At 37.9% G+C, this 19,908-nt stretch overlaps 1 protein-coding gene across 1 annotated transcript in view; it reads left to right on the top strand.

The window, feature by feature from the left end:
• Nucleotides 1-19,908, top strand: part of LOC145498229 (C-Jun-amino-terminal kinase-interacting protein 4-like) — a 33,572-nt gene that overhangs the window by 5,283 nt on the left and 8,381 nt on the right. The window contains exons 7-14 of the mRNA XM_081478125.1: nt 431-487; nt 695-790; nt 2,142-2,184; nt 2,798-2,928; nt 3,222-3,281; nt 5,718-5,900; nt 6,422-6,489; nt 19,439-19,584. Of these exons, the coding sequence (XP_081334251.1) occupies nt 431-487; nt 695-790; nt 2,142-2,184; nt 2,798-2,928; nt 3,222-3,281; nt 5,718-5,900; nt 6,422-6,489; nt 19,439-19,584 (784 nt within the window). The remainder of the gene's footprint in view (nt 1-430; nt 488-694; nt 791-2,141; nt 2,185-2,797; nt 2,929-3,221; nt 3,282-5,717; nt 5,901-6,421; nt 6,490-19,438; nt 19,585-19,908) is intronic.

Genomic DNA, 19,908 nt, shown 5'->3' with positions numbered 1-19,908 from the left:
AGCAATAACCAACGTGGAGCATTTCTACTTCCCCTCTAATCCATCAGTGTGTATCCTCACAGCATTAGCCTTGCTGATCCTTTTTTTTCACACCTGGCCTAGCTTTTCAAAGGTTTTATAATGCTACCCAGTGGATAAGTGTTGTCACAACAAACTCTATCCACTGGATAGTGATTTATTAGTTGGATATCAATATCCGTCCTTTGAACAACCTGTGCCTGGATGGAATGAATAACTGTGAGAGTAAAGTGCCTTGCCCAAGAAAACAAATTAAACAATAAACCCAGCTACTGCTCAAACTTGAACTGTTTCATCTGAATTCCAGCATGTTTACCATTAGTAAGGCCACTATATTTAAGAAACAGTAAAAAATAATGTTCATTTGTGTATTATTGTTCTTGATTTGTTGTTATTTCTGATTAAATTGCAGGACCAGACTTGTAACTCAAAAGAATGATCTTCTGAAGAGAGTAGAAGAACTATCCAAGTAGGTTTACATCCACATATAAATTCTCTTAGTAAACTCTGCTTATATTATATTTTACAATGTAGGAGAATTTGAAAAAATCTGAAGAATGAAAATGCAATAACAATGCGTTTCTAATCAGTTTCAAATCTGTTGATTGAAAATATATTATCATTTGAAGAAGTACTCATCTTGGTGTTCTTACTTGTGAACTGTTGATCATTTTAGTGAGAGGGAATTAGCTAAAGATGAAGTCATGTTACTTCAAGACACCAAGACCCGCTTGTCAACACACATATCAGAGCTTGAACAGGAACTCAAGAGGTTTGAATGTTCAATATCATTTGAGGGCTATGTAAAACAAATAAGAACAAGAACTCAGCCATATGTCTGTTACTTTGTTTTGTTTAGCATGTTATATCTATCTGCTAGTATTATGTATTATTACTCAGTCATGAACCACTTTCAAACCTTATTTCAAACTTTGCTGAGTGGTAAATTATTTTGATATATTCTGCATACAATTATATTAAGTTGTAAGTTATTTCACTGGTGTACTTTCATACACCTTGTTGAGTAAATGTGTGGTTCAATTCCACCTGTTACCATCTGCCCCTGGGTAACCCTCTGGACAAGTCCAGCCCTTCATGCCTGGGGCTGGGGAATTGTTTGAGGCAGTCTTGTCCCGGGGATAGGTAAGTGGGGCAAATAAAAAATTACTTCGTGCAGGTAGTTTATCAAACACAGAACAGTTACACACTGCTTGCCAAAAAGAGATTTTTTGTTGGAAAGCCGATAAAGTTTATTTTGGCTTGACTGGAGCAAAACAATGTTTTAAAACAAGGTAAGTGCATTTAATACAAATTGCAATTAAATTTGTGTTAAATGTGGCATTGAGTTTCATGAAATGTTGTCCAAATCCCATGGATGTGACAGATTTTCTTTTGTAACAACAAAGCATTTTAATTGGAGAATAATTATAATCATTATAATTCTAATTATCATTTAATACTGGTTTTCCGACTTTATAATATACTTTTGGATTCATTTTATTTTTGGATTGTTAATGTGTTATGGGATATAAATCAGTTCTTTTTTCAATATTTGGTAAAAATTAAATTACTCTATCTAGTATCCCTTGTTGAGTAAACTCTAGAAAAGCTTTGCGTTCTTGACAAAACATCTGTTTTTGCTATTGTACAGCAATGAATATTCAATTGCCACCCTTCTTTGAACACATACAGACATTTTTGGGGATCTTCATAGAAAAGCTCGTTGAGCTTGCTAAGATCTCCGACCATTACATTTAATTTAGCAGACATAAGATCAATTTAATTGTACATGTAATATAATGGACAAATAAATGGGGAAGACATAGTTGAGGTAGATAGGAGTCCCGGGGCATTGAATTGTCTGCCCTCGTTTTTCATGTCGGGGTTGGGGAATAGGCCGCCAAATAAGAAAAAAAAAATTCAAATTCCTGGGGGTATGTCTGGGGAGAGGATGGTAACAGGTGGAATTAAGCCACGCATAACTCACTGTGATAATAAGTCATTAGTCTAAGTGATTTTTTAATGACTCGATTTCCTTTTATGCTTAACTGAACTGGACGAAGTCTTCTAATTGTTTTGTTGTTATTTTGAAGGCATTAGTTAAAGTATTTTTTCTCTTGCAGAGTCAAAATGGATGCAGAAAAAGCAACAGTGGCCTTAAAAGAGGTAAAAGCTTTCTGGACTCAACAATTTAAAAACAAATTTAAACACTTTTTACAGATGTCATCCAGTTGCAGGTCTGCCTTTATTTGTGCATCAGACATGATGATAAATCATTGATCAATAATTATTGTATATCTAGGTGGGCTTGTAGTTCTAAGTAACTACATGCCAAATATACCTGGTTTTTGATGGGCTTATGAAAAATCTGGAATCTGGAATCCAGAAACGAAATGGGAACAGGAACTAACCTTTTATCTCACTTCTTTCAACAAGCAAATATTTTTTTGCATTAGATATGCAATGTACACCAAAATATATTTTGACTGCAGCTGATGGGGAATATAAACTGTTAATAATATGTGTGAAGTTCCCTTATTTTTATGTGTACTAGCAAATGAAAGAGTGGTTTCCTAAATGTAACAACAAACATTTGCCACAATCCATAAATTGGATTATCCCAGAAGCATGATAAGTGTTTTATTAACGTGTGGAGGCATGGCTATTTTGGATCACTCTGGAATATATTGTAATAATTATGGAATGAGGTCAGTCAAAAACACCATCAGTGTGAAACTGAGAGAATTAATTAAATTAAATGTAATTATTTTATTTGTAGGCAAATGTTTCAGCCGCTCATCGTAAGAGGTTCACACGAGTTGAAATGGCTCGAGTGCTAATGGAGAGGAACCAGTACAAAGAGAGATTGATGGAGCTGCAAGAGGCTGTTAGATGGACAGAAATGATAAGGTAACTACCAGCTAATAAGCATGACATTTCCATGACAGGCAGTTGTGTATCCTTCAGTTTTTTCAGAAGTGTAATAAATATAGTAGGCATTACTGTAGCTAGCTTTACTTTTTAGCACTGGTGATCTCATATGGTATTTTGTTATCAATATGTACCGCATTTGGAACATGGTTAAAATATCTTAACTTCTTCTTGGAAGGACCAGGTTGAGATTAGTGGTTTAACCAAGTTTGATGCTGAAATGTTTACTACATGTAGATTATTCTTTTTGTGGCATTTGTTTTCCTCATCAGAGCATCAAAAGAGAGAAACCTTGAACTGCAGCAGAAGAAGAAATCATCCATTTGGAAATTGTAAGTATGATAAATTTGTTGAGGTAGTAATAAGTTAATTACTTAAGCTTGGGGGAGTTTCAATCCGTAGGAATGTATTGAGCCGCAGCACAGAATGGTTCTCAAAAACAGCTGAATATTAGATTAATTCATTTTAATTAATTTTTTGAGGCTGAGAGTTACTGGTAAATTGATTATAAGGTATCGGGTATAAAGTATCTGATTGAATGTTTCAAAACCCTTTCCCCTGGCTTTTTCTTCTGTGGTGCTTTCTTCGCACTTGTAAATGGACACAAATGTTTGTATTTCTTCAATGACAAATTATTTAAGCCTAAATCGACAATCCACAAACAGAGAACACTCAGAACAGCTTGTCAAATACCAAACACAAACGTTTGACAATCTTACTACACAGCAATCTGTCAGGCAACTTTTTAATGCAAGTTTACTTGTGTTGACAACCCACTGACAGCTATCAATTAGAGGTAATTAATGCAAAGAAATGTTTTTCTTTTATAACTTTGCTTAGAATCAATCTTTTTTCTTAGACATTTTTTAAATGGAAGATTGCAATAAGATGTGTGAAAAAGCAAAAAACAATTTTATGGAAAAATGGTCAATTTAGGGGTATTCTGATACCTTAAAGTGCACCTAACCCCCAAATTTTTTTTCGCTAGAACGAATCTACTTATTATTTGAAATAGTTCTGCGAAAAAATTTTTGAATTCCGTTAAATCCTCGATTTTCTGTGCCACAACGAAATCTCGAAAATAGCTCCAAAACACCGCCATTTTGTTTCACGACCGAGTTTGAGGAGAATGGGTCCAGCGGCTCTTGTGACGTCTACCCAGGAAGGTTGGATATCTCATTTCCTCTCATTTCCGTCAGGATAGTGCAATACACATTCGAAAAGTGCGCAGAAACGCCTTCCAGAGGTGCTATCGGCTGTTGCAGCAATATTCCAGATTTAAAGAAAGATATACTGTACAATTTACTGACGATGATCGGCTACTGGTGCAATAAAGACATAAACGATGGTTGATTTTGTCGAACCGAAACAAGCGAACTGAATCTGTGAGAACCATTGAAGAACTCTCACTGGAATTTGTTCCGCAGACTTTCGAACGCTATTTTCATAAATTTTCTGCTTAAAGCTAACCAGCAATTTGTAGAAATACTACCTACAACCTATATCTTCCAATCCTGCAGTATTTATAACATAACCGGCAAAGTTGTGTGATCCGGTCATGATCAAGAAGCATTATACTGATATGTAAATAGATCGCAACTGTACGCCGCTAACCAACACTTATTTCTCTTTCGATTTAGATGAAAGTCGAAGATTAATCCTCTAGAATTACATGATAACAAAGTTGTTAGACTCACAGAGTTTTTCGAAGGTTTGGAAATCAGCAGTGCGACAAAGATTCTGTGCAATAGCGTCGAAAATATGACCGCGTAACATTATCTGCGGACCGCTTAGGGAACACATCCTTTTCGCTTATCCGACGAATTTCACGGCAAACTTTGAGAACAATTTACATTGGTTATTTGGAGTTACGACTTAAAACGTGTGACAATGTGAAATCGGTAATTATATGAAATGTTTCCTTCCGCCTTGCTTCCCGCAGCTTCAAAAATACAGGTCCAAACAATACGATTTTCAATCGATCGAAGCCAATGTTTTGGAGGTCATCAAGTCTCGAAAACTGCAACACGTACATCGCTCTTATAAACATGAAGCATTCAACTGAAAGTAAAACACAAACTGGATTTAACAGAACCTTGACAAAATACATTCTCGGTAAGGACAAATGTAAACGGGCTATAAACACGCGTGGGAATCTTATGTTTAGTTGACGAAATTACCATCCAAAGCAGTCCTTGAGTTTTCTTTCCTGCTTTTCGTTTGCCTGCTCTTCCACTTCGTATCTAGCTTTCCATTCCTAATATACAAGCAGCTTGTCCGCAAAGACGTCTTCCCCGTCGTCGCTTGAAATATTGTAAATTGCTCTCAAAGCTCTAAGCAGTGAGTTCAGAGTTGTCGAACGTGCTCGATCGAAGTTTATTTCGGAGCCTTCCGAATTGAAACTTACCTCTGACTCCAGTGACGAAAAAGAAATGATTCTGAGACAAAACTTGGACGTTTTAGTCCCAAAATACATCGGTACGATTAGTTTTGCATTCTATTTTCTCGAGCAAATACAGTGAGTTGACTGAGGCGCTATTGTGTTTGGTTCCTGGGTAGACGTCATCAGGTACCGCCGCCCCAGACTCCCTAAAACGCGGTCGTGAAACACTTAATCGCGACTTTGAAAGGGCATAGAAAATCGAGGATTCAACCAAATTCAAAAATTTCTTCGCCCAAATGCTTCAAATAAAGTCTAGATTTGTTTTAGCGAAAAAAAAAATTTTGGGGTTAGGTGCACTTTAAGTAACACAGCACCATTCCATCAGTTTCAGCAACCTGTTTGGTCCCTCTCCTAAGAAGCCTGCACCTCCCATGGTGAGCATCAGGTACAATTCCCCCCAGGGGGAGGGAGAGTCATCTCCTGCCTCTCGACGCAGCAACTCTATCAGCTCTGGCTCCACAGGTTCCATAGCTGTGGCTACTGGTGGAGGAGGATTCGGCAGTGAAAAGTGAGGAAATTTTGTTATTTATCAAAATGGCGATATGACGTCATAAAGGGAAAAGAAAGGATCATTCTTATTGGGATTCAACTATTACCAAGCATAATAGGCAGTTTTAATGAGTGCTGTTGTCAGGTGGAATGGAAAAAGATGCAAGCAGAATTTCTCCAAGCCTACTGAGCTTTAGAAAACACCCTGAACATTGTGCTGAGCAAAAGCTGTATTTCTATAATAGCACTGTAGAAGTACAGAACTTGAGTGAGCTGTTGATATAATGATTGTGCGAACAAAAAGAATATATATTTTAATAATCATAACAAAGAAGTAATTTTATATTCTCTGTTTTTTCTAAGAGATACAGAAACTGTTTTCTTCTTGTATCTGTTAACCTAACAAAACACCCTTGACAGGGTGCAAGAATGCAAAAAGCTGTGCAAACACTGGCCTACTGCTGAAGTTTCCAAAACATTTCTCATTCAGCCATTAAATGTACTAATTTGTGGTATGTTTCCATTGTTTTCTCCATGTAGCTTTGATAGACAGCGTGTGGTTGATAGAAGAGAACGATACAGACAAGTGAGAGCGTTTCTCAACTCAGGTGAAGAAATCAGAACCTGTTTCGTCATGAATGATACATTACAAATTTTCTTTGAAGTGATGAAGAAAATACCTTTTAATTCAACAAAGTAAATTTGATGTCAGTTGTGGATGACCCTCATGGTTTGTCCCATTAATTTTACATTTATAAGAAACGATTTGGAAGTACATGAGACAAGAAATATAAGTGATAGAAACCGACGTTTTGGTGCATCTTGTGCCATTATCAAAGTTACATAATTAATTATTAAAAGCGGTTTGTGAGGAGGCTAAGTTGAAGCGAATTTGCATAAGAGAGTGCCAAGCTAATTACTCAAAGTATTCATATGATTAGTCTGGCACTCTCTTATGCAAATTCGCTTCAACTTGGCCTCTTCACAAACCACTTTTTATCTTTACTTATGTATTTAATTAGGAGACTGGGAAGAGCGGCAATCGCGGCAGACGCAATTTTCTGAGCTCTGCTGCGGTCCCGAAGTAGACATTCAAATTGATAGAAAATGGGGGGAAAGGCCTTGGGAAGAAAAATAAAACTGGAGGAAGACGCAAGCGAGATGAAATGAGCAGCTTGAGCAGTGAAAACTCGCAGGGAATGCCAGAACTAAAACGAAACGACAACATCTCACGAACGGTGGACATGTTAGAAGATGACGTGGTCACTGTGACCAGCGATAACACAGAGAATGGAGTAGAAACAAGATCCCACTCTCAGGACCCAGTGCTAGCTGTGATATGGGAGGCTGTGGTTCGAATTGAAGCGAACACCAATCTGCTTGTTAGTGAACATAAAGAATTAAAGATTCTCTGCGAAGAACTTCAAAGGAGCTTGCAATTTACTCAGGCAGAGGTTGACAACATGAAGAAGGAAAACCAGAATTTAAAAGAAAAGATGCAGTCAATTAATGAGAAAAACAGCGAGCTAGAGAGGAAGGTTGATGTCCTGGAAAACAATCTCCAGACCAGCATCAAGCAGGGAAATAATTTAGAGAAAGAAATTGAAAGACACGATAACCATGCATGACAACTTGGGGCAGTATTCAAAGAAATTCAACTTAGAAATACACGGGATACCCGAGCAGGAAAGCGAAAACACAGAGGGAATTGTGCTGGACCTTGCTAAGTGCCTACACATCAACCTAGAACCTGAAGACATCGATACAGCACACCGCATGAAGAAAGGTAATATGCGGCCAAGGCTGATTATAGTTCGATTTACCAATTTTTACAGTATGAATAGGTTATACAGGAACAGAACAAAGCTACGCAAAGTTAATGTCGGAAGATTCATCGAAGGAGCAGACAGAGTTTATATTAATGAAAATCTGACTGCCTTAAGATCAGAACTATTTGAAAAGGTCAGAGATAAAAAAGACCATCGAAACTGGAGAATCAGGACTTTGGATGGCACAGTTTTTGTGAAAACGGACCCATCTAGTTGCTCTGTTATTCAAATTAAGTGTGAGGCAGACCTTATCAAATTAAATTAGATTCACCAATAATTAAGATTCAGCCAATACTTAGTTCATTTAGCTCCGTAGCCTTCTTTCTTCTCCCGGACTTTGAAATATGTTACATAATCATGATCATCGTGCTAAGTTTGCTTCAACGACTGACAGCGTTTTCGGTATTTTGTCAATAATTTTTACTTGACCTTGGTTTATTTGTGTTGAGTTTTCAGAAGGACGCAGGTAAATCCCAGAAGAGTAAGTTTTAAGTGTTACTGTGCTTTTGTTTTTTTTTTTTTTTTTGTCTTGGTATAGTGTTGTTTTGCAATCTGTGTTACTTTTGTTCCCTTTAGAATAACTTATGCTTTATTGTTGTATGCAAATTCATGTCACAATTGAAGATTTTGTCACTGAATGTCCGTGGTCTTCGTAAACAAGAAAAACAAAGAGCCATTTTCTGTTATCTAAAGAAACAAAAAGCATCAATCTTTTGCCTTCAAGAAACATTTTCTAAAAAGGAAGATGAAAAAATTTGGCGTGCTGAATGGGGTGGACAGATTATATTCTCTCACGGCTCAGAACATTCCAGAGATGTATGTATACTAGTAAAACCAAACAGTTATCCTTTAGAAACCATAGAAAGTGATGAAGAGGGGCAGTATATTTTTGCTAATTTGAAATTAACAACAGAGAAATTGTTTGTAGTAAATGTCTATGCACCAACTGTCTGCCAATTGCAAATTCCTTTCTTGCAAAAACTCACCCATCTTCTAGTATCTAAAACGTGTATCTCTAAGGTCATTATGGTAGGAGATTGGAATACTACACTTAGCCACTTAGATAAGACTGGTGGGCTTCCATGGAGAGAGACAAGTTATAGGAACGGCCTATTGAGCCTGATGAAAGAGCTTAATTTGGTTGAGGTTTACAGAAGACTTCACTCAAATTCAAAAACATATACCTATGAAATTAAAAATAGAAAACTGAAGTCCAGGATAGATTTCTTTATAATTACAAAACAATTAATCAATCAAGTAAAGAGAATAGAAACACAAACCTCAATCGCCCCCAGTTCAATTTGAGAAACCACGAAACTATCATTCAATGCAAATTAGAAGAGCTAGATAAAGAAATTTGTAATAATGAAAATTTAGATGATGATATTCTAATGGAGTTCGAAAACCTTTAAAAAGGAACTAACTGAAATCTATTCTATAAAGGGAAAAGAGGCAATGTTGAGATCAAGAACCAGGTGGATCGAAAATGGCGAGAAACCGACGAAATACTTCAATTTGGAAAAACGGAATTATGAGAAAAAGATTATAACCCAGCTTAAAACAACAGATGGTGAAATTATCTGTAATATGACTAAGATAAACAAGGAAATAGAAAATTATTACAAAAATTTCCTGACCTCTAGAATCTCGCAAGAAGAAAGTAACGACCGAGGATCACTTTGCTTTATTCACCTCGAACCTACAAATTCCAAAACTTTGCCAAGACGAAGTAAGTGAACTTGAACATGACCTGATGAAAGACGAATTGTTAAATGCCTTAAAAGGCTTCCAACCTGGCAAAACTCCAGGTGACGACAGTTTTGCAAAAGAATTTTATGAAACTTTCTTCGAACTTTTATGGAGAAATCTCATTGACTCTTTTAATGAAGGCTTTCAAACGGGCAAGCTATCTATATCTCAGAGGCGAGGAATTATATCGCTTATACCAAAGGACGAAAATAATCTTATGGTTTTAAGTAACTGGCAGTCGATAACATTGCTTAATGTCGACTACAAAATACTTGCTAGTGCCATTGCAAGAAGAATAGAACCGAAGCTGCCAAATTTGGTTCACTCAGATCAAACGGGCTTCGTAAAAGGACAATATATTGGCCAAAATGTGGGGCTTTTAAATGACCTAATTGAATTCACTGAATCAAGTAAACTTCCCATTGCTGTTCATAGACTTTGAAAAAGCCTTTGATGCGTTGGAATGGTCCTTTATCCAACACTGGCTAAAACTTTTCAATTTTGGCCCAAACATTCGGAAATGGATCTCGGTACTTTATAGTGATGTTGAGAGTGGGGTTATTAATGGAGGATACATGACTAACTATTTCCAGGTGTCAAGAGGTGTAAGGCAAGGATGCCCTCTGAGTCCCTTATTATTCATCCTATGTGTAGAAATTCTGGCACAAAAAATACGTCGAAATCCTAAAATTACGGGTATTGAACTACCTTATTCTTGTGAAGTTAAGCTAAGTCAATTCGCTGATGACACTACATTAATATGCAAGGACACCTCGTCAAAAGTATGTATGAAAGTATGTCAGTATTGGGGAAGTTTGGCGATATCTCAGGTTTAAAGCTCAACAGCAAAAAGACAAGGGCTCTGTGGATAGGCTCATTGAAAAACAGTAAAACTAAACGCCTTGAAATAAATGTCTCCATTGATCCGATTAAAATCTTAGGAACATACATTTCACATGACAGCAATAAAAACAATAACCTGAATTTCTTTCTAAAAATCCAAAAGATGGAAACCAAATTAAACATTTGGTTGTCTCATGACCTCACTCTCATGGGAAGAACCCTACTCGTTAAAATGTTAGGAATCTCAAAATTGGTTTATATGGCCTCAATGTTAACTGTTCCACGAGACGTTATTAAAAGAGTCCAAATGAAACTTTTTAATTTTTTATGGAAAAACAAAAAAGATAAAATTAAAAGAGAAGTTCTTTTTCAAGAAATGAGAAAAGGTGGTCTTAATTTTCCAAATTTTGCCATAACAGTTAAAGCGCTCCGTTTAAGCTGGATTGGAAGACTGTTAGAAAAAAAAACCCTCCTACTGATGCTTGGAAAGCTATTCCAAATGCTTTTTTTCGAAAAGTATGGAGGTCTCAACTTCTTACTCAAGTGCAGTTACAATACAAAGAAGTTAGACAAAAGTGTATTGTTATTCTACTTAGAAATGCTAGATTACTTTAAGGAATTACGCCAGGTCAACCAAGATAGCTACGAAAGTGACCTTATTCTTTGGAATAACCAAGACATAACCATTGAAGGCAAATCACTTTTTTGGAAGAGGTGGACCGAAAATGGAATTTATTACATTCAAGATATTTTAAATGAAAATGGTAATTTTCTTACTTTTGAAGAATTTAATCGAAGGTACAACATGTCAGCAAATTTTTAAACTTTTTTCAAATCCTTGCATCTATTCTACTGAACCTCAAATCCAAGGCAGCTTCTACGCTAAGAACTAAGAATTCTGTTCTGGATAATTCTGACTTTTTTTTACTCTTCCACTGAAAAATCATTTTTTCTTTTTAAAATGAAATGCAAAGACTACTATCTTCTGTTCCAAGAAAAATCAGAGGTTACACCAGTCCTACAACTGTTAAGTCTTGGGCCCGACATTACTCTGGGTAGAAGATAAAGGGGGAAAATTATTCAAAAATATATCTCACCTCTCGGCCGACAACAAATTGAGACAATTCTCCTTTGAATTATTACACTGTGTTTTAGTGACCAATCAAAGGCTCACTGAGCCAGCTCATGGATGAGTAGTTGACTTTTGTCTTTGTGGCAAAACAAGTCTTTATACAAAACTATTTGTATGAAAATGCATGTCACCTGTATGTTCATCCTCTTGAAAATCAAGTCATTTTCATGTAAAATGTTTTGCACGAGCAATCGTTCTAAAACAGAGGCAAACAGCAACTCCAAAGTGAAATTAAAGTCTGCATATGAGCCAAGTGGCCCATCGGGTCAGCACTTATCCCAGTTTCTGTAGCATGAAGTGACTAGGAGTATTTCTACTACCCCCGGATGGGATGCTAGTCCATCGCAGGGTTACCCTGCAATATTAAATTTGCCAGTACTTATTTATACATCTGAGTGGAAAGAAACACTGTGAGAGTTAAGAGTCTTGCTCAAGAACACAATAAAATGCTCCCAGCCAGGGCTTGAACCCTGACTGCTCGAAATAGAAAAGAAATACAAAAATCAAATAACAGGTTGTTAACACAGACAGCTTAAAAATTTTAAAATGGATAATAATTAATTTTGATTGGAACTGGAGCATTGTTATCACATTAACTTGTACATGATGTAGTGTCAAAGAATAACAACAGTCTGTTTCAAAATGAAATCATTGAATGAGAGTTCACCTACATTTACCAGTCAGTCCAAAATTGACAACATAATTATGTATATGAGTCAGCAGTGCATTTTGGGTCAAGGTAAATTGGTTGTGGTCCTTGATCAGTTAACATTATGAAACAGCTGTATAATAATGATTACTATTATGCAAAAATTACAATACATGATTTTGAAATTTATTTTGGACATCAACTTGAGAATGCTAAGACTGCCAAGAGTGTTTTGCCTAATTTCACTTAAGTGAGACATGGATATTGGCAAAATCCTGTTTATTTTAAGCTAAGTTGAAGATAAACAATTTGATTGTAGCTTGCGGGTAAACAGGAAATCTATAGAAAAAATAAGTATTTCCTTCAATATTATTAGAATGATTTCAGACAGTTTTGTTTCAATCATGAACCTGAAGTGAAGGGAATGCTTTTATTTACAATTTATAAGGTTTTTTTCTATAGAACTATGTCCATGGAGAGGAGGAAGGGAAGTAACAAAGTTTTATACAAGGAGGCTCTGGCCCAAGGTCAAAGACCTATCCATTTTACAGTGTTCTCAATAGGAAAGGCCTTCCTTTCATATACATGTGTAACACTCCAAAAGCACATGGTTTTTATTATCCCACACTTCATGTGAGTCACACTAAATATATATCATCTAACCACGACTTTGTGTAAGTGGCACGGGATATAACATCTCCCCCTTTTTGCAGTTGTCTACACAGTCCACATACAATAAAATAATAACACAGGATGGCAAAATCCAATTCAATGTTCCAGAGTCTTTGAATCAATCAGAACCAAAGTCTTGAGACTTAATGTGACTAATTAATGTTTAAAACTAGTGGGTTAGTAGGTTAGTATGCTCATAACAAAATATCAAAGTTTATCTAATTAATACTGCAGTTCAACTCAATTGCATATTCTAATGCTTCTGGTGTCCGATCAAAATTAATATAAACATGTCACGTGACGTAATCAGTCAAATAAGCAGGTCGACGTCGCTCTCGTCTAGGCCTAGATGACTGTACTCTGGGAGTAGGAGAGCTGGAAGAAGAACCTTCTTCTGTCTGAACTGTAGGAAGCTCTTCCAACTGTTGGTTGGCATGCCCTAATGATCTGTTTGCAACAGTCTCTTCAGCAGAATCACTTTGTTCAGGGATGGCTTGGACTGGACTGCTGGACTGGACTGTGCTTGGATTGCCAGAATTCATAAGTAGTGTTTCTCTCCAATCCTCACTATCTTCTCCTTTGGCACCTTCCTCATGCATGATAGCATTAGCCAATTTAAACTGGCTTGAATCTCGGGTTATCTCACGACCATCTGTAACTCGCCTTGCCATGATCGTCGAACCACTAATTCTGATAACTGTGTAGAAGATAGGCTCATAGGCGGTCGACCATTTATTCACCTTCTTTTGTCTAAGTAGGACATAGTCTCCCACGCAGAAGTTGTGTTCTTTGATATTCACGCCATCGCGTCTCATCTTCTCTTTATATACTCGGTCTTTCTCATCGATCAGCTCATCCTGCTCACTTCTTTCTCTTGGTACTGTGTGATCAAGTTTGGTCCTAATAGGCCTATTCGACATAGCTTGGTATGGAGTAACCCCAGTGGCAGGGTGAGGTGTGTCCCTATATGCCATCAACATATCACAGACAGCCATATTCCTGTCAAGTCCAGTTTTTCCCTGGAGATGGGCAATTTGTTCCGTCTTGTTTAACACTTGCATAAACCGTTCCACCTGGCCATTGGCTCGGGGGGTGTTCTGGTGTCACACGATGATGATCAAAACCCTCTTCTTTTGCAAAGGTTGCAAACTCTTTCGAATTAAATGGCGGACCATTGTCAGACTGCACTCGTTTGGGTACACCGTGATGAGCAAACATTTTCTTCAACTTCTCTTTAGTTGGCTTTACTGCTGTTGAGGACACCACCTCTACTTCCGGGTATCGGGTTCTTTGATCAATTGCTACCAAGTTGTAATGACCGTCTGGGTAAGGTCCTCCGAAATCGATTGAAATCTTCTTCCAAGGTTCCTTCGGGATCACCGATGGTTTGATAGGTTCTTGTCTGTGATCTTTGGTAGTAACTTGACAGTCAAAACAATGACCTATCATTTGGTCAATCATTGCATTCGTGCCGGGGAACCAATACTTAGCCCTAAGCATCTGTTTCGTCTTGGTGGTTCCCAGATGTCCCAGCTTGTGGGCTGATCTGATGACTTTCTGCTGTAACACCATTGGTAAAACAATTATTTCCATTCTGAATATCAGACCTTGTGCTTCGTAAATTTTGTCCTTAATCGGGTAGAATGGTGCCAGGTCAGCATCCTTCTTGCTGGTCTCCCAATTACCTTTCCTGATAGTTTGGCTCAGTTTTTGCAAAGCTCTATCACGATGTGTTTCTTCGCTAACTCTGTCTAGCACCACTGCATGCTCCGTTTCAATGCTTGCCTTCAAAATCTTCTCAGTGTCATTGTTTCCAACAACTGGTAATGGGTGCCTTGACAAGAAATCTAGAGGGTCAGCCTCATCTTTACCAGGCTCGTATTTCATTTCAAAGTCCACATCCTGCATGTCCATCACCCATTTCTCGATCCGGGGGGGAAGCTTCGCCGTTGGCTTATTAAACAATGGCAGGAGTGGTTTGTGTGCAGTAATAATCGTAAACCTGGGTGCACCAAGAAGGTAGATAGAAAATCGATCCTTGGCCCATTTAACACATAAAGCAGCCTTCTCTGTCTGGCTATACCTCTTTTCCACATCAGTCAGAGTACGACTTATGAAATGCACTGGTTGCCAGCCCCTGGCAGATTGCTGAGAAAGGCCAGCTGATAAACCTTCATTGTAACTAGCTTCGACTCTCACCATGATTGGTAGCTTGGGGTTGAAGAATGCCATTGTATCCTTGCTGGAGATGTTGGCTTTCAATTCTTCAAATGCATCATCTTCCTCTCTTCCCCAGTGAAACTTAGCCTCCTTGTGAGTAAGCTCTCTCAGTGGTTTCGTGAGCGAAGCATACCGAGGTATAAATTTGGATAGATAACCAGTCATACCAAGGAAACTTCTTACCTCTGCCTTCGATTGAGGGGGTTTGCACTCATGGATGGCCTGTACCTTCTCCGGTGTAGGTCTTAAATCACCCTGGCCAAATTGGTAACCATAGAAGGTGATTTGTTTCTGGCCAAATTCACACTTAGGCTCGTTGAAGGTGATTCCATAATCTTCAGCTTTCTGAAATACTGACTCCAGTGTTTCATTGTGTTCCTTCCAATTGCTCGCTCCAATCAAGATGTCATCCCTCTGGTTAAGACATTGGGGAATGTCGCCAAAAATTCTGTACATTGCCTCATCAAATAGATCTTGTGATGCCTTTGCACCAAATACAAGCCTTTTAGGTCTAAAATTACCCCAGGGGGTGCTGAAGGTAGCGACTGATCTCGATTCTGGGTGTAGTACTAGCTGGTGGTACCCCTGTCGGAGATCCAATTTTGTCCAGATAGTGCAATCATGGAACTTGTGAATGAAATCTTCCACTATTGGTGCTTGGGAGATCCGGCTCCTTTCCATGTACTGGTTCGGAACTCGTAAGTCAACACTCGCTCTGATCATGTGTGGCTCCAGCTGGTCCTATCGCAAACCTGCAAACCTCGGTTTTGGTTGCACCACCAAAGGGGAGCACCAGGTAACTGGTTCATCGTCAGGTACTTTCTCGAAGATATCTTCTTGAATGCCTAAGTCCAACCACTTTTTCAGCGGTTCTTGAGGATAGTATGGTACCTGCCTAGGTTTCTGTGCTACCGGCACTGCTCCGGGTTTCATATGGAATCGGCTTAGGATCTCGCCACCATTCTTCTTGTCCTCTATCTTGCCAATACCTTGAAATAAGTGGCTATACTTGGTGATTAAATCTTTCATATCCTGTTCACCTTCTGCCTGTTTAACAGTGTTAGCATTATGTCTCTCCACAGATATGGCCAGATCATTGGGCTCAGCGAAGCTGCCATCTGGTTGAATCTTCAACATTCCTAATGTTATTAGTGTTTCCTTGCTAATCAGTGGAGGTGATTGGATCCTTCCTGACACTACAACAAATTTGGTCGGTTTCCCACACGTCTCATTACGAATCACAGTTTGAAATTCTCCTTTGACCTTGAGTTTGTGCTGGAGAGTACGCAACTTGACATTACTGTTTGCAAGGATTGGCTTGTCATGTGTTCTGTGGCTGAATGCCTTAAACTGGTGTTCGTCCATAATATTAACATCCGCCCCACTGTCAGCTTCCATCAAGACATCCACGTCATTTAATCTCACCATAACAGTTCGATAATCATCACCATTTTTGCCAATCACTCTTATCTTCTTGGCCTGCTTTAAGTGTTGCACTCCCTGGCCGAAAAAATCATCATCCGAGCTCGTGGATTCTGCATCTTCAGTTGTCTTCTTAATTCTCCCACTGCTTTTCCTTTTACTTTGCTTCTGTCTTCTGAACTTGTGGCTACGAGTAATCTCAGATTTGCATACAGAGGAGAAATGGTTCAATTTGTGGCATTTATGGCATTTCTTACCATAGGCAGGGCAATCTTTCCCTTTCTCATGGACTCCAAACAATCCACAATATTGACATTTGTGCTTTTCCCCAGGCCGCTGTGTTTCATTGGATCCATTGCTTTGTTGTTTGGGGTATTGCAAATCGGAATGCACATGAGAAACATTCTCACGGGAAACATTCTCACTTCCCATATCTTTCATTTGCCTCGCAATATCCTCCGTCTGGCTTGCTTCGGTCAGAAATTGTGTTAGATCCCACATCTTGCTAATGGCTTTCTCAATCATCTTCTTGTTATCAATGGTTTGAATTATGTGCTCCAAAATTCTCTCATCGAATGTAGCTCCAAACTCACATTCCTTCGCTTTCTCTCGCAGCCTTGCCGCGTATGCACTTGTGGTTTCACCCATGTGTGGCCTCATTTTCAAAAATAAATACCTCGCATGATGCTTATTCTTCTTTGGAGTGAAGTGATCATTCAGCTTAGTACGCAACTTCAGGTACACATCTTCCACCTCTGGATCCGGTAGGCTCTTTTCTAATCGAGCTATCTCTTTCCCGCCGTAAATTATTATAGCATCCTTCTTATCGACGGCTCTCGTAATTCTGAAGTATTGGAATTCTCGCTCAATTCCCTCCAGCCATTCTTCCCATGCTTTGCCGACGCTGTTCACTTCGTTGGGGATGATAAATGGCTGTGTTTGAAGGTTTCTAGTCTCTGTGACGACTTGAATCGCTTGTGCTGCTCCACTTGTTGCTGCTGTTTGTTCCGTCATAATTCTCTCATGTTTTTCTCCTCGTCGCCAATGTAACACTCCAAAAGCACATGGTTTTTATTATCCCACACTTCATGTGAGTCACACTAAATATATATCATCTAACCATGACTTTGTGTAAGTCGCACGGGATATAACAACATGTAGCTTCTAGCCTGAAACCCCTTTCACAAACCTAATGTGGCCCACTAGATCTTATTTCTGGGATAAATAATCAATTAACATTTGAAATCCCTGTCCTGTTAAGTCTTATAATACCTCCAGCCTGAAAAAAAGTGCACCCTTAGTCAACTGTAGGAAGAAGTCCCCCAGCTTGGTGCAATACAATAATAAGGGTACTACATATTGAAGTGCATGCAAATGAAATAACAATAATTTTCTTTCTTGGAAACAAAAATCACAGTATTTTATTCCTATATATCTTGGTAATTGTTTGTGCTAGTCTCACTAGCAATGCAGTAATATTCAAAAGGATTGCAGATATGTCTCTGCTAATAGATTTTTGCAACGATTACAGAACATACTTATGTTGACAAGTATCAAGCATTCTCTTCTCCATAATTTAAGTTTTGATGTCAATTTGTTTAAATCTCATTTCTAGGAGCAAAAAAAGAACTCTACATCACCAGCCACCATGCATCCGGCTTTTTGACACAATTGGACAGCATATCTTTCTTGCAAAAAAAGAGATCTAGACAGTCTCTTGGACTTAATTTGTTCATCCATCACTAAAATATTGCAGTGTATATTTACTCAATCGTACATGTAGGTTGCCTTGCATATCATCCGTGAAGAAATTTTCACTCTGGTCGAACTGCATGGGATACAAAAGAAATGTAGTGTGAACGACAACAAAACTAAAAGATAAGGCAATTTGAATTTTTTTTTCTCCTAAGTATTTAAAAACAAGCTTACAAATTTCGAGCTTGCAATACTAACACAGGCAGAATTTCAATGTGTGTGTGCAAAATAAAACAATAAAGAAACAATGAAACCAAAACCTAACAAGAATTTAAGCTTACCTTTGACTACACAACGAGAGAAAGCACGTGGAAACCATCAAAATCTCTTGCCAAGAAAAAAAGCTAATCACGATCTCACTTTCTGGCTTTGTCTTCCCGGGTGTCTTGTATTAATTCTTTGACCTCACCAACCGTGCTGTTGTGAATGATACATGAACACAGTCATAAATACCTCTACCAGCTTTCATCTAGGTGTGAGCAAAAGCCGATAGGCAAAAAACAATGTATTTACGAAAGAAAATCACATGAAACCAAAATGGCTGACTTCAATCTTCGAGGTGTTCGACAAACTTGTACCCAGGCTCTCAATTTATTGGGCAAAAATGTATGCCTTTCTAGTCCCCCTCGTCAAAGAACCTTCCTGAAGACGACTGAACTCTTGGACAAAAACAATAATTAGCAGAGGAGGTAGGAGAAAATTGTTTAATCCAGGTTTAATGAATAAATTAATCAGAGTGGAGTGAGTGAGTGAACGCCATCCGACTGCCTGCTAAGCTCATGGATGTGGCAAAATCAGTTATTAGTGTTTTACTACTATTGTTATAATATGAATGTAAGAAGCATCAGTAATGGTATTAGTATCGTAACTTGAAAAGGGTAAATGTATTGTTTTGTAGAGTAAATTATACAAATTTGAGTATTGTAAGTAGCATGTGTAATTGTATTGTATTGTTAATTAAAGTAAGTAGTGTTAGTAGTTGTATTACTGTTGTAAATAGTTATCACTTCTGTAATTAGTAGTTGTAGTACTGTTGTAAAAAATGTTGGTTTCTATCACTTATATTTCTTGTCTCAATTTTACATTTGTACCATAAAGCAGATTTTCTCCTGTTGTTTGTTGCCAAGGGTCAAAATTAAACTTGTTATGATATTGGAATTTGTGATGTTAAAAATTGTAACATTCAAAGTCTGATAATGAGATTCAAAGAATGTTGTTTTTATCTTTTACAAAGTCTTCTTGCTAGGTTCTTTCTGTAACTCAAAATTGTTTTTCTTCATTGGCAGATGTTGCTGAGGGTCGAATGCAAGCTTATGGCTGGAGTCTTCCAGCCAAATACTCAACTGAAGTTGCCGAGGGAGGAAAAAGTCTTGTTTCCGTTCCTGTTCCAGTCTATTGCAGACCTCTGAATCTTAATGATCCCGGAATGAAAGTAAGTTTGGAGTTCCAGATCAGTCAATATTTATTTATGGAAGAAATAATGTTACTTTTTAGCATGGGTGAGATGGTTGCTACTTAAGGCTGAGAAATGATTTGGAGTAAAGTCTTTTTTTAAATTTCTTATCTCAAAAAAAAAAAAAAACATCAGGCAGTGGCAAGCATTGCATAAACCTGTAACATCACATTATGTGGGTCACTTTTCACTGTGACTGAAGTGTTCTTTCACAGGCTGGTTAAAAATGGACAGAAATTTCTGCTGAAAATTTGTCCAACAACATAGCAGTGTGTTACAGTATACTCAGTGTTCAAAACTATT

The sequence above is a fragment of the Orbicella franksi genome, chromosome 9 (genome assembly GCF_964199315.1).
Source record: "Orbicella franksi chromosome 9, jaOrbFran1.1, whole genome shotgun sequence".
NCBI classification, from domain to species: Eukaryota; Metazoa; Cnidaria; class Anthozoa; order Scleractinia; family Merulinidae; genus Orbicella; species Orbicella franksi.
Note: the sequence above shows the minus strand (reverse complement) of the source record. Positions and strands in the feature narration are given on the sequence as shown.